At 35.7% G+C, this 15,503-nt stretch overlaps 1 protein-coding gene across 2 annotated transcripts in view; it reads right to left on the bottom strand.

Moving 5' to 3' along the window:
* The window catches only part of mRpL4 (mitochondrial ribosomal protein L4), a 43,382-nt gene that overhangs the window by 18,525 nt on the left and 9,354 nt on the right, over positions 1–15,503 (bottom strand). For both annotated transcript variants that reach the window (XM_090375708.1, XM_090375709.1), the window contains exons 3-7: positions 14,900–14,972; positions 9,688–9,868; positions 6,151–6,202; positions 4,605–4,722; positions 449–555 (exon numbers count right to left, since the gene is read on the bottom strand). In XM_090375708.1, coding sequence (XP_090231834.1) covers positions 449–555; positions 4,605–4,722; positions 6,151–6,202; positions 9,688–9,868; positions 14,900–14,972 — 531 coding nt within the window. The remainder of the gene's footprint in view (positions 1–448; positions 556–4,604; positions 4,723–6,150; positions 6,203–9,687; positions 9,869–14,899; positions 14,973–15,503) is intronic.

Here is a 15,503-nt window from a genome sequence, read left to right as displayed (position 1 = left end):
GTCATAATGTCATAACTGAATTCCAGTTATTCTATAATGAATTCCTCAAACCTGGCTACGTTTTTCACTGGACACATAGCCAGGTTTGAGGCTATGTTTAGCTTGATTTTCTAAAAGCAAACATGTCTTCTGCCTTTTATATAGGACAAAGATAGACTTTTAGTATTAGTATAAAAAAAATGATGCAAGGAAGCTTTATAAAGCAGGAGCTGAGGAGGATGGGGGGAATTGCATACCACACATCACTTATGCTATGCTATTTATTTCATTCATATACCTGTCTAAGCATTCCTTAAATTTACATTAGTTCTCCAGTTATGCAAGACTTTTCTTATATAATTAAAGTTACAGTAATTTTTGGCACGAAGCTCTGAGGCTCTTATTTTGCCCTTAGGTTCAATTATATTTCATTAAGGATTCATTTTTAATATAGTTTTCAAAAACTGACCTGAGCAAATTTCACTGACAATGCAGTTACAAGACCCTTAACTCTAGTAAAGAATGGCAACATATAGAATTCTGTTCTTGGACCTCGTGGACCCTTTGCTTTTCCACCTAAAATTAAAAATTTTGCAAATTAACCTTTAATAGATGCAATATCAATCACATCAATATTAATTCAGTTCCAATTGCCTACAATTCATGTTCTTAACAATTAATGATGCTGTTATGCCTTATAAAGAGCCTCATAAGCCACATGAGATATTTATTGTCATCAGTAATTATCTGTTCATTAGCTAATAAAATTCTCAATAATGTACAACAGAGTAGAAGGGGGTTAGCAACATTTCAAATCAGATAACCAAATTCATTTTAATATGGGGTCAATGTGCTGATAAAAAATTTTTTAAATTAAAGGTCTACACAAAGTGTCTCAAAAAGATGTATACACATTTTAGGAAATAAATAAAATTAATTACATACCTCAGAAACTATTATTATTGGGTGTGTATAAAAGTAGTACAATTTTTCATCACTTGCTTCTAAGCACTACCACAGTAAGGATCAACTGAATGACGAACATTCTCCAATGTAAATGTTAGAGTATTCACATGCTTGTTTAATTTCAACCTTTAGTTGTTGAGGTGTGGCTGGTCTTCCATTACACACTACATCCTTAAAGGTGTAGTTGGGCGGGGTTACTCGACACTTCCTCGTTTGCCCATCCACTGGTCTGTGAAAAAATATTATTGTGATGTTAGGGCCAACTTTAATTATTAAGGTAGGCCCTGACATCCTGATGATAATGTGGGGGGTACCTTATCTTGATAGTAAAGCACTTCATCCTCACACAGCTCATAAATGGCAGACAAACCATACATTTAGCATAAGAGGTACATACTACCATTAACTGTCCCTTCAAAAAAATACTGTCCAATTCCCCAGGATAAGACACTACACCATACTGACTCTTGGTAAATTCACTACCTTCTCTAAATGAACATTTGGGTTATCAGGGACCAATACACAGTTACATCAGTTCACTGTACCACTGCACCTGAACACCGACACATCCAAACTGAACTTGCCAATCAGAATCATCTTCATTCAATTCATGTTATGTAACAAACTGTCACATAATGTTACATGTTATTAACGGAATCCCTCAGAGTTCAGTGCTGAGCCCACCATTGTTTTCTATATTTATTAATGATATTGGTGAAGATATGTCAGGCTTAATCTGTAAGTCTGCAGACGATACAAAGGTTAGCGGGATGGTTAATGACAGTAATCAAGGTAAGCTACTGCAACAAGATCTAGAAAAATTAAGCAGATGAGCTGAGAAATGGCACTTGAAGTTTAACATTGACAAATGCTAGATACTGCATATGGGTATCAGCAATCTTAGATTAACGTACCACAGGTAGTATAAATCAGAGCAGCGGAAAATGAAAAAGACCTTAGAGGTAATTGTGCAGTCAGATATGAAGTTCTCCGAGCAATGCAGAAAGACTTCCAGGACAGCCATGAGGTTTTGTCTATGATATACAAGATCTTTGCTAGCAGGTATAAGGAGATGATTATCCCATTGTATAAGGCAATGGGTATGCTGCATCTGCACACAGGTCTGGCAACCTCATTTTAGAAAGGATGTAGATCTGCTGGAATAGGTAAAGAGAAGGACAACATGATTGGCAAGAGGAACAAAGGGGCACTTTTACCAAGAAAGGCTTCAGTTCCACAAATTGCAGAATCTGGAGACTAGGCACCTGCAAGATGATCTCACTGAGGGAGGTGTTTAAGGCTTTGAATTGCTTGGGCAAACTCAATGCTCATAGGATTCTTCCTCTTGCTTGGACTACACACGGAGAGGGGGGGATTCAAATTCAGGAAGGATGGTTGCAAGGCAGATGTGTCAAAATTTGCCTTCAGCCAGTAGGTGGTTGATTGTTGCAACAAACTTTCATCATCATTGTTGTTATAGAAGTGGATAGTTTGAATAAATTCAAAGAAAACTAGACAAACTATTAGAGGTTATTGACAGGTTATGTGAGAATTTTTTTTTTTTTTTTTTTGGTTGATGCTTTATAAGCTTGCTTTCCTGTATCATTTGAATACTAATACTAATAAGATTTCCATTCAGCTCTTTTGAGAATGCAGTGTATACTTTGCTAATTCCTGCAAAGCATCTTGCTTTTCTGGAATTAGCAAAGCATCTTGCCTTAGAGATTTTTGTGGTGAGTGTGTAAATCACTATCAACATCATATTGGTAAGAATTCTTGAGTTTATTCTTTGTAATGCTAGTTTTCTGGCAAATTACATCTTCATTGTCTTTGAACTTTACACTGATTCTCAGATTTCCAGTACCACTTTAAAATTGAGTTCTGCATCAAAAATCCAGCTGCCAGGTTGCTTATGAGTATCATTTTGTTTTAACAACTAATGGTTGTTAAACCATTAATTGTTAAACTAATGTTTTAACAACTAAACAATTTATCAGCAAAACATACTAATCAAAGGCAAAAAAAAAACTCAGTTCAACTATAAATATGGGTGACTAAATATTTATGAGGAAAATACATCTAGATGTTTATATACACATGCACACGTACACCGATGAGCCAAAACATTATGACCAGCAAGTTGTTATGCAAATCGAAGCAACTGCAGGTGAATATGGCACGTGTGCAGGTCGGGACATGGTATAAAAAATACCTGATACTGAGCTCTGTTAATCAGTGTTACTCTTATTCTTCAGATGGGAAAGGCAGCAGACACAAGCGAGTTTGACAAAGGCCAAATTGTAATGGCCAGACGACCGAGTCAGAGCACATCTGAAACGGCACGGCTGGTGAGGTGCTCATGGTCAGCCATGGTTAGTACCTACTGAAAGTGGTCCAAGGAGGGGAAACCCACAGACCACCGGCAAGGTGTTGGATGACCATGGCTCATCGATGCTCGAGGTGAGCGAAGGCTCTCCCGGATGGTACATGGCAACAGAAAGGTGACTGTGGCACAACTCACCAGTAATTGGAATGCTAGTGATGGGATTAATGTGTCACAACACACAGTACATCGAACCCTGCTGAAAATGGGGCTGCATAGCCATAGGCCACTCCGAGTGCCCATGCTAACCACGGTTCACGGGCAACAGCGCCTACAATGGGCACGCAAGCATCGAAACTGGAGCTTGAGTGATTGGAAGAAGGTTGCGTGGTCTGATGAATCCTGTCGCACAATGTGGATGGCCGAGTATGCTTGTGTCATTTACCTGGGGAAGTGATGGCACCTGGATGCACTGTGGGGCAAAAACAAGCTGGTGGCATCATGCTTTGGGTGATGTTCTGCTGGGATACCCTAGGTCCAATCCAGGTGCCGGGCACTCTGAGTCTATCACCTACCTAAGCATCACTGCTGACCAGGTACACCCTCTTTCATGGCAATGGTCTTCCCCTATGGTGGCGCTGTCTTTCAGCAGGATAATGCAGCATGTCACACCGCCTGGATTGTTTGAGACTGGTTCGCGGAACATGAGGAAGACTTCCAGGTATTGCCCTGGTCTCCAAATTTCTCAGACATCAATCCAATCAAGCATGTGATTTAGAAATTGATTTGGTTTGGTTTGTGCTGGAACAGCAACTCTGATCTGCGATGTCTCAACCGTGGACTTTACAAGAGTTAAAGGATCTGCTGGTTATGTGTTGGTACTAGATACCACAAGGCACATTTAGAAATCTTGTAGCATTCATGCCTTGCCAGGTGTGAGCTGTTTTGGCTGCATGTGGAGAACCAACATCATATTAGGTAGGTGGCCATGTTTTGGCTCATTGGTGTATATATATATTTTTATATACTACTTACTGTTATTTTACAAAACTAAGTACATGAAATGCATTCCAATAGGTAAACTTAAAATTAAGAATTTCTGTTTAACTTTAATATTAATATACCTAATGAAGTTTCTAATATAGATTTTTCAAAGAAAATGAAATTGAAACTTTTGAAATTTTGATTTTCTGTGATTTCTCTTTTTAACTGGAATAAAGTCTACTTAGGAATTAGAGTGATACTTAACAGCTGAATTTTAAGCACGAATATCTTAAGACATCTGTACTTTTCCAGCATTACGATTTTATTAGAATTGTTGTTAAGCAGGACTCACCTCCTTTAAAAATAGGGGAACGGATACTTCCATGTCTTGCTCTTCCCAAGCCTTTTTGTGGCCATGGTTTACGCCCACCACCCCTGACTTCTGCTCTGGATTTGCTTGTTCTCCAGTCCTTGTGGAAAGAATTTTTAAAAAAAATTTTAAAAAAATGCTTTTTTGAAGCAACCTAGAATCGAAAATTGATCATTGCTAAATGAAACATATTTTATCCTACTTTCATAAATTATATAAGTTCTAAAAAGCTTTAGGACTGAAAATCAGAATCTCACACACACCATTACAAAAGCACTGGGATAGCAACCAAAAGGGCTAGTAATTTCCAACCCATTTCTAATAGGATGCTGATCTGTCTTGGACAGTATTATGAATTATGTTAGCAATACTCTGGATCAAATTTTGGTATATTAGTAAGTATACATTATTAATATAGTGAGGAGTGCATGCAGAGTGGATGGCTTTTTAACTGGAATAACTGGATAACTGGAACCAGGCAACAGTCTAAGATATCTCAGCGATTCAAACCTGTTTATCAATGATGTTTCAGCCTTGCTCTTTCTTTTTGGGGATTCTTGGCATATTGACTACTTTGGTCAGAGTGTGGCAATTTATGTTTTAATGCCAAAAGCACTATGGTCCATTACTATCTAATACCTTTGGACAGCAAAGAACCATAGCATATTTGGCCACAGTGTGGTTAAGTTCCTGTTCACAGTTAATGCATACAATATGTACAACAATTTTACCATGTTAAAAGTTTTTTCACTTCTCTACTAGTCACAATTCATAGTTAATCTATGTGTTACAAGCAGCTGTACATCTGTGAAAACTTTGCAATTTTCTGTCCCTATTAGTTCATGGGTGTGTATCTCTTTCCCCTTGCATATTTTGTCTTCACTTAGTGTGTTGTTGTCATTGTAGGAGTTTAGGAGCATCAGTGCCCAAGGCCATACTGCCCCATGTATACTGTCTGTAAATTGCGTGTGTTCTGTGGTTGATTTTCTGTTTGATAGACGAAAAACATGAGTTTCCAGGAAGAAAACCATGCTACCCTCGCCTGAGCCCAATTAATTCAGCCATGTTATGAAAAAGGCCCATTAAAATTTCTCCCATCATTGATGGGACTCAAACTCAGATCTTTTCCAATCAATGTGGGGAGGACAGCAATTCTACCAACTGTGCTACCCACGAGAGCCAGTTAGTATTTTATGTGTTATGATCCTCTGCTATCTGTGTTGAGGTTTCCATAGCCTAATCTGTGGCCTGCTTATTTTTAATTCCTTATGGATCCCTCACATTTTAGTTAAGACTGGAGGCCTTTGAATTGGCAGTAATTGCAGGAAAACATACCACTACAATTAAAATGCCTAAATCAAGCCATTTTAATTCCACTTAATTAGGGACCACTATACTTTTACATCAAATATGTAAAGCAGGTAATCATAATAAATTGGCTATGACAAAAATCATACATAATCTCAAATAAATATATAATTCAAAATAATTCAAATGATAGACAGAAATGAAAATAACAGTCACTTACCACAAATTTGTATTGGTCTTGCCAACGTACATTTAAGTACAAAATATCAACCCTGAAATAATACAAACAGTATCATTCAAGAGTTCTTATCACCAAGAATAGAGAGTATTTTAAGTAAAATTAAATTAACTCCAATAATATTGATGTCTCAGTTAAGTATTTTTGCTTTATGTAGCATCACATTTAATTAGAAAGTTAACCTATGCATTTCTCAAACCTTTAACATGCAACTTAGAACTCAGCTCCACATTTCCCATCCGATGGTGTACAGCAGTGACTTAAGAATCCTAAGCAAAGACCAATTAGCTAATAGTTCATGAATAGTTACAATTTTCTTTATTATTATTATTTCTTTTTGTTCCTGGTTAACAATATTATATGGGTTTTAAAAAATAAAATAAGTTTTTACACAAGTTTTTTTTTTTTTAATTTCTTAATTTTCATACCACATCCTTTAAAAGCTTATAATACTGCTGCAAATATATATTTTTCTGTGATTTTTTCTCCTAGTAAATAATACTATAGAAGTAAAATATAATTCATAAAACCAATAATTTATTAAAAAACAAATCGGGAAAAATTCATAGAAGTAAAATATTATAATTCATAAAACCAATCATTTATTAAAAAACAAATTGGGTAACATCGCTTTACATTTTTAATATGGCGAAGAATACATGCAGAGTGGATGGCTTTTTTAATGATAAATGAAACAAAATATATTGACAAATGAAAAACTTGAGCTATATCCACAGACTACTTGCAAGCGAAAATAAACAAAAGTTAAAATAATGAAAGAATATTTTACAGATTGAACTGAAAATTAATGGAATTATCATCAAAGTTACAAACTAGGTGTGATGAAAGGATATTTAAATTTAATAAACAAATAACTCAATAATATACTTTGAAACAGCAGGAGTTTTCCACATACAAGACACTAAAATCATTTTAATCAGTAATGATTTTAATATTAAATGAGACTGGTTGAGAGTTTTTTGAAACAATAACTTTGATTACAGTGCACTAGTTCATGTGGCATGCCAATTCATATGACTTATTGTACCTGTGTAATTGGGTATTTACAGTCTGATTTTCATGTAGTAAGTACTGATAAAACTTGTCAGGGAGGGACTCCAATCCCCTCCACATGAGATTAGCTAACTGCAGTCCCAAATGAAGGGGCTTAAGTCTCCAAAACAATTTGATCCAAATCTCTCCAAATGAGTGAACTCAGTATATTATCAGAGAGAGAGAGAAAGAGAGAGATTGTGTGTCAAGTAACCTGGGCAGAAATTGTGTATAAGTGATAGTTCAATATTCATCAGATGACTGCTGATGACTTAGTAAATAATCCAATTCACAATATCCAAATTTTCTTTCTTGTTTATACCCTGGCACGACTACCAGGTCAGTGGAGTTTACAATAAATCATCAATACAAACGTTAATCGTATTTAGCAGTCACGGGGTTGAACCCCAGTCCGCTCAAAGAGCACATACTACTGCACTCACGCGCCTGACCACTTGGCTACATCAGGCCTGATTTTGTAGGTTTTAATAATTTGGAATACAACTCAATAACTACCAAACCAAAAATAATGCAAGCAAGAAGCCAAGATAAAATGTGCAATATTTGTAAAAAGCCTAAAGGGATAAATTCCTTCAATAAATACCAAATCAACTCCAAAACATAGGCAATTGTATAAAGCCTGACCACACACTACTCTACAAAAAAGTCATGTTACCTTTGCAGCTATGAATAAAACATCTATTTATTCAGAGAAATTAATAGTGTGTTGGCTTGTCTTTGGCCACAACAATTGTGTCAATGCATCATGGGAAAACGTTTTACTAATTCTGGTCAAAAGCAGGTATTATTGTGTTCAACTACTCCTTTAAAGTATTTGTGTATTCCACTAATGAAGGGGAAGAAGGGACATCTTGTTCTGGCACTAATTCTGAATTACAATTGATCCCAAAGACGTTCAATTGCATTGGGGTCATGCTGTGTTGTGTGCTGGTCATCACAATGTTCTGATGCTATTCACTTCAAACCATGCATTCCCAATCTTTGCTTCATGAAATGGGCACTTCTGGGTAAAAGTTAAGAGCGACATTTCCATAAAATTATGGCTATTTAGGGGACACAGAATTGAATTGTCTAAAATATTAATGAAGAACGCAGCATTCATGATTCCATGCACTGTGACCACTGGACCTAGTGCAAACGACAAGAAACACTTCCAGATCGTAATACCTCCACCCAACTTTGGGAGGAGGTATTATTTGGGACAACACATTCAGGGGTAGTTATCATTCTCCAGGTATCTTCCATACCCAAACATATCACTCAGACTGGAGGAGAATGCAGCGTGACTTCCTGCTTCACTCAGCTCAGTCTAGGTTCAGTACCTTGCACCATGCCAGACAATGGTCTGCATGTTTTTGTTACCAAAGGCTTTAGGCTACAGCTCTTCCATAAAAATACATCACTTGCCGCTCCACATATCAACAAAGCACTTACAAGTTTGCCTGTGGCTGCTAACAGCTCCAAAACTAGTTTCTCTAGGGTCTGATGATAAGATTAGGTAATCAGTCAGCTCAAGGCACATCAGCTCCTGTCAGTCAGTATTTTATGCCTATCTGCTCAGTTTTCAGGCTGTGTCACCTCTGAACTTCCATTTCTTCAGCATGTTGGCAATTGTCAATATGAGAATGTTCAATTCCTAAGCAATAGCACGCACAGACATTTTCTTTCTGCGTCCTTCTGTTTGGCATACATGTTTGGAATAAATTTTGAGCTAACTGCTGATTGCCTTTATAGGCCAAAATATTTGTATATTTCATAGTTGCATGCAATTTCCAGCAATCACAAGGGTATATCCCATGACTTTTAGTAGGATAGTGCATGTCTGCAGATGATTTCTTACAATAATATATCTTTTAAAAACATATTTTTTGATAATAAGAAATTTCCACTAGAATGGCTCAAGGGTACTAATGAGTGATGCAGTCAGCTGTGGTAAAGATCATGGATTATATTTTGTAAATCTGTGACCTGCTTCATATAAGCTTAATTTGTCATGCAAGCTGCCAATCAGTTGTAATCAGAATGTATCATGGAGAATGTTATTATATGTAATTAATATGCTATTAATCCTTCTGACTACATGGCTGAATGTGTATGTGTGTGGAGGGGAGGTAAAAAAGGGAACTGTCTTATGTATTTCATTATATCCAAAGTAATAAATAAATAAAATTAATTAATTTATTTATATTAAAGGAATGAAATAGCAAAAATAAAGAGAACATTTAATCATACATATTTTCATATGCTTAAAATTTACAAACTGCAATACATGCAAAACCATATGATGGGTTTACCTCTTTATTCTTCATTATTGGTTTTTATTTGTTTCAAAACCTGACTATCCATTTGAATATGAATAATAATAACAAATATTCATCATATATTCAATTTTTGATATCAAATTAACAATGGAATGATTAGAATAAAGCTAAGCTTATTACCAACCTTGGAAAAGCTGCAAACACATCAGGATGCAAATCAATAAGGCCAAGCTTCATTGACTCAACAGTATCTAAATTTTCAACCCATGCCTGACGAGGAGTGGCATAAACTGGTGGGAAAGCTAATTTACGAGATGTTATGATTGGAACAGATCGTTGAAATGGAGCTGACACAGGTTTGGGAGCTGTAAGTAGAAAATAAAAATGACAAAAATCAGAGTTCTGTATAAATGGACAGCTGATTTACCATTATGGTTTATACAAAACTTTGTAACATATAGTTGTGTTATAACAGCCATTTCCTTTACTGCGGCAGTTCCCAACCTTTTTTTGGGAACCAATTCGCCAACCCCTTTCAACATAATATTTTTATCGTGAACCACTAAGCCTATATTTTCTGAAATCGTATAATTGTTCTGAATTTTTATTATAAATATTTCCAGTACTATGTTTTAATAAGTGATATTGCATAATATAAAATTATTTACTGAAATCTGACACATGACTGAATGGTGCGATACATATCGGCACGTTCACCCACCCCACTAAAATCCTATTGCACATGCTCATATGTAAGGGTGTGTGGCCCAAACCACAACTAAATATATTTTTTGAACTGAACTGAACAGTATAAATTAATATTAAACTATTTTGTAGTTTACAAAAAAATGTAAATCTAAGTAGACGTGCCATTACAGAATTTTTAGTGTGAACCCAATGGAACAGTTTTATGAACACCTGGGGGTTTGCAAACCACCGGTTGGGAACCACTTACTTAATGGAACGTACAGCAGTACATCACCTGTTCTCATTACTAACCACCCCACTTTATCCTTCTGACTTATGCCATACACCAACCATGCATTTCTAGTTGTCAACAACAGTAATTCAAAACAAGTGGATTATCCCAGTAATTCTCAACACCTTAGTACAGCTACTCCCCGATTACGCAAGGGTTGCATTCTGCGGAACTCTACGTAAGTCGGAATTTCCCTAAATGCTTATGCAGCACTCGCAAATTTGTTGAAGCAAGAAATGTTCAACAAACATGTAAATAGAATTATTTATTAAATTTTTTTATCTCATGCGCAGGAAAAATTACAAAAGTGCAAAATTATAAAATTACAAAAAGAGAGAGGAGACAGGCATAACGTCAGCAAGTTTTACCTTTCGAGCATCGTTGCCAGAATTAACTCTCCAGCTGATAAGGCACGCCGCTGTGGAAGTTGAGGGCTTTGGAGATTTAGAAAGGGTTTTTTTCCAACACATCACAAAATTTTTTTGCAACTGCAGAATTGGCACTGGTGACTTCACCACATACTTTAATGTTTTGGAAACCAGCACGATGCTTGAACCTATTAAACCACCTGTTGCTTGCCACGAACTTGGTTTAGGGTTTGCCATACTTATCCTCACATCTTCATAAATACTTCTTGCTTTTGCTTGAATGGCCATTGGACTCGGGGGCACTTCCTTCTGAATCTGATTTTCCATTCATATTATTAATAATTTTTCCATCTTCGATATAGCATCTGAATGCTGTTTTGTGATCACTGTTGATCTTAAATGCGTTGAGTCTTTAATTATACGTGTGCTGTCCCTTAAAATGGTATTCACTGTTGAGGCAGCAAGACCTAATTCCGTGCAATAGATGACAAACTTTGTCCTGCTTCATACTTCTTAATCATTTTCATCTTCATTTCTAAATCAATTTCGTTTTGTTTCCTAGCACTTGCACTTTCCGTTGGTCCCTTTCCCTTCACCATTGTAATAAGTAAATAGGAATGAAGAGAAGATTCTGAAAATTTATTTATGTTTTTTATATGATTGAAGATGAACTCATTTCACCATAATACCGTAACATAAGAACCCACAGAATTCCAGTTATTGCCATTCCAGTTATCGCAAATGATGCAGTAAGATCAAGTTTACTACCCATTTATAATAGATTACATTAACAGAAAAGCCCAATAAACCGGAAAGTGCAAATTGTTCTTATTGTTTTATGGTAGTGACCTCCAGAAATGTGTTTTATAAAAATATCACAAAGGCGTTCAAAATTGATTCTTATAATGGAACATATGTTAATGATGAAAGTGTAGTGCAATTTCCATTATAAAAATGACCTTTTAGAGAGATAAATAGTTTAGTTATATAGCGAAAATTTCAACTTCCAAGGTCTTGGAACAAATTACCAATGTTTTATTGGATTCACATTACAATAGTAGTAGTGGCATGTGATGCAAGAAAGCAAGTGTATGAGCTTATGCAGCATCAGCCAAAAAAAAAAAAAATCACACCATTCCCTCCAAATGCCTGTCCAGTTCCTCCTTAAATTTATTCAACCTATCAACTTCCACAACGACAGATGGAAGTTTGTTCCAGCAATTAACCACCCTCTGGCTAAAGGCAAATTTCCGCGCATCTATTCTACATCTGTCCTTTCTTAATTTGAATTTATGCCCCCTTAGGTTCGTAATCTGAACAAGTGGAAGGATCCCATCAGAATTCAGCGTGCTCAACCCATTCAAGACCTTACACACCTCAATCAGATCACCGTGCAGATGCCTAGTCTCCAGCCACTGCAATTTGCAGAACTTAAGCCTCTCTTGGTAAGAGGATCCCTTCATTCCCCTCACCAATCTTGTTGCCTTCTCTGTACACACTCAAGTAAATCTACATCCTTCCTAAAATGAGGCCTCCAGACCTGTACGCAGTACTCAAGGCGTGGCCTGACCATTGGCTTATACAGAGGGACAATCACCTCCTCCTTCCTGCTAGCAAAATTCCTATATATCATTGACAAAACCCCATGACCTGCCCTGGCAGCCTGTCAGGTCTGACCCTGCATTGCTCAGAAAACTTCATATCTGACTGCACAATTACTCCCAGGTCTTTTTCATTTTCTACCACCTTAAGTGCAGTACCACACAGTTGGTACGTTTCTCTGGGGTTACTTCTATCCATATGCAGTACTTTGCATTTGTCAAGGTTAAACTTCAGTTGCCACTTCTTAGCCCATCTGCCCAAATTATCTAGATCCTGTTGCAGTAGCACACTGCCATTACTGTCATTAACAACCCTGCCAACCTTTCTATCATCTGCAAACTTCGACATTAAGCCTGATATACCCTCATCAATATCATTGATAAATATACAAAACAACAGTGGACCCAACACCAAACCCTGTGGGACTCCACTAATAATATTTTCATGATAACTCTATTTATTCCTATAGGATGCAAAATACGTTTCCACGATTTTTTTAAGTTTGCACCAGCTGGCAAAAACTTATGTAAAGTCGAATTTCCATAAGTCAAGTCTTACGTAAGCCGGGGAGTGGCTGTATACTAAATAAATTTAAAAAACACAAAACAGTCTCAAAGAAAGAAGGCAATTACACTTGTCATGACCAAACACAGCAGTCAGTGACCTACCATCATATTTAGGTTCCACTTTCCCTGATATCACTTTATACTTTATATATGGGTGGAATCACTCACCCTGCTCCATGCTGACAGAACCAAGATGAGAATGCAATAAGGAAACCTTCAAGCACACCTTAATATTTGAAGGATATTCAACAGATTTTCAAATGATGCTTTCTCAACTGGCATCCCTTTTTTTTTGTTGTTCAAGAAAAAATGAAAAAAGATGTGAATAAGAAGTTGTAAATAACATTTTTGGGTGCCAATCCATGGTGACTTTTCAACTGTGATTATTGTTTCTTCAAGCTATTCATCTGAAGTTCTTAGACCACTAAAAAGCTTGTTTTGAATTTTACATCAAATAAGTGGAAACTGACTGCAAAAATATTTAAAGCAATTATTTAATGCAATTAGTCTAAACCTTTAAAAAATTTGCTTAATTAACCTAATGTGATATGAAGTGGAGATCGTAAAGCTTTCCTTGGGACTACTACACTTTTGTGTTCAATACTTATTCGAACCTGAACAATTCTATCTTCATTGCTTCCTTGTCCAAAGCTGACTTCATTCTCTGTTGTCCCATTCACACATAAAACAGAGCATTCCAGTATAATCTGATTGCTGACCCAACAATATACATAGAACCCTCAGGTCTCCACCAAGCAGCCAATAAAGTTTAAGGTTTCCATACATCTCCTTTAAGGAACTGAATGTGCAACTGGAACAGAAGCATAAATGTACCCCTTAGGAAGAAGAATGCCTGTCAGGAAAGCTTGGAAGAAATGATGAACAGGGGCTCCTGAAGCAGTAGTCATTAGTATGGAGATATCACTGCAACAGACAAGTAAATCTTCCTAAGGAAAGTATGGAATGAACTCCTTCTCACAGTGTCTGTAACAAGAAAATAACACCTCTTGAGAGAGCATGTTTTTAGTTTGGAATCCTGATCCAAGGATATTAAAAAATATTTTGTAAGACCCAATTTTCTCTCTCACCAAATCATTTAGCTTTGTATTTAATCATTTAGTTTTGTATGAATGTTGTATGAATTCACATACATTTTTGCACTAGGTATAATCATTGTCAGCATATATGTTACATTCAAAATCTGATGTTATGTAATGAAATTATATTCAGCATTTCTGAATACATAAGGTCCACACACGATGATTCTTATAATAGATGATACATTCAGATATAAAATGTCCTTTTTTAATGTTATACTCTCATACTTTGATAAGAAAACATAGTAATGATCTGTGTAGCTTCTTGGTTTATGTCAGATCATGAGAAGAGCAAAATGCAGAGACTTTTTTTTCTTACCTACTCCATTTTCTCAAATGTATAACAGAGGTGCAGAAAACTTTGTATGAAGTATGCAGCAAACTTTCTTTAGTCTTTCTAAATAAATATATTTAATATACCATAGTCTATAAGTAACAACAAATGTAAAGGTGCATTATGCCCATCATGGCAGGAAGTCAGGTCGAGATCCACAAATGGCAGCCATATAATAACATCCAGTTCAATAACTAGATGTCTTTATATAACATAAGTGAAAAAAAATATATATATATAAGAGTGTGATAATGAGAAAAAGTATGCAAATGGAAAAAAACAAATAATTATCAGTTGCACCTTTTCTCCCATAAGTTGAAAAAAAAAAAATCATGAAAAAAAAATAATAAAAAAAAATAACAAGTTTGACACAATTCATTTATGTGATAGTACCAAGTTTGATATTATTCTATAACAATATTTTGGTTATTGCCCAACAGAATAACATACCTTCAGAAGTGGATGCTTCAACATTATCTGAAGTGCTGTAAGCAAATCTGCAGAGATGAACCAAGGACAGTTTCTGAAAAAAAATGAAATGTTGCAATAATCAATGGGAACATTTAAATTATGGGTATTTTAATGTTTATAGAATAACAGCAAAACATTGTGTCAAAGGTAAACTTACAAAAAAAAAAAAAAAAAGACTATCAATGAAATCCCAAAAACAGGTTATCAATCTTATGACACATTAAATAAAGATAATTTATTTATCAAAAAAAGTATTAAAAAGGTTGTTTAAGTTTTTTCATTTACTGAAATTTAGTTTTCAAATATGATGTTAGTATACTTTTAACAGAGTTTTATGGTAAAGTTGTTTTCTCAGTAAGAAAAAGAAAGTTTTTCTTGCTTTTGAATATAAATTTTTTTGAATCTTTATTGACACCAGTTACATTGCAATGGGAACACACAAGGAAGGGAGACGTCAGGAATGGGCTGCAATTTGATTCAGGTTATATCAGTGGCTCCTTATTTTTAGACAAACAATTAAAGGTTGGCATCAAGTTGTTGAACCCAAATTAGCATCTGATTTAACACAAACCAGTCTAAGATT

Source organism: Mastigoproctus giganteus, chromosome 6 (genome assembly GCF_048544385.1).
Source record: "Mastigoproctus giganteus isolate SK-2022 chromosome 6, ASM4854438v1, whole genome shotgun sequence".
NCBI lineage: Eukaryota > Metazoa > Arthropoda > Arachnida > Uropygi > Thelyphonidae > Mastigoproctus > Mastigoproctus giganteus.
This window is presented reverse-complemented; position numbering and strand designations above follow the sequence as displayed.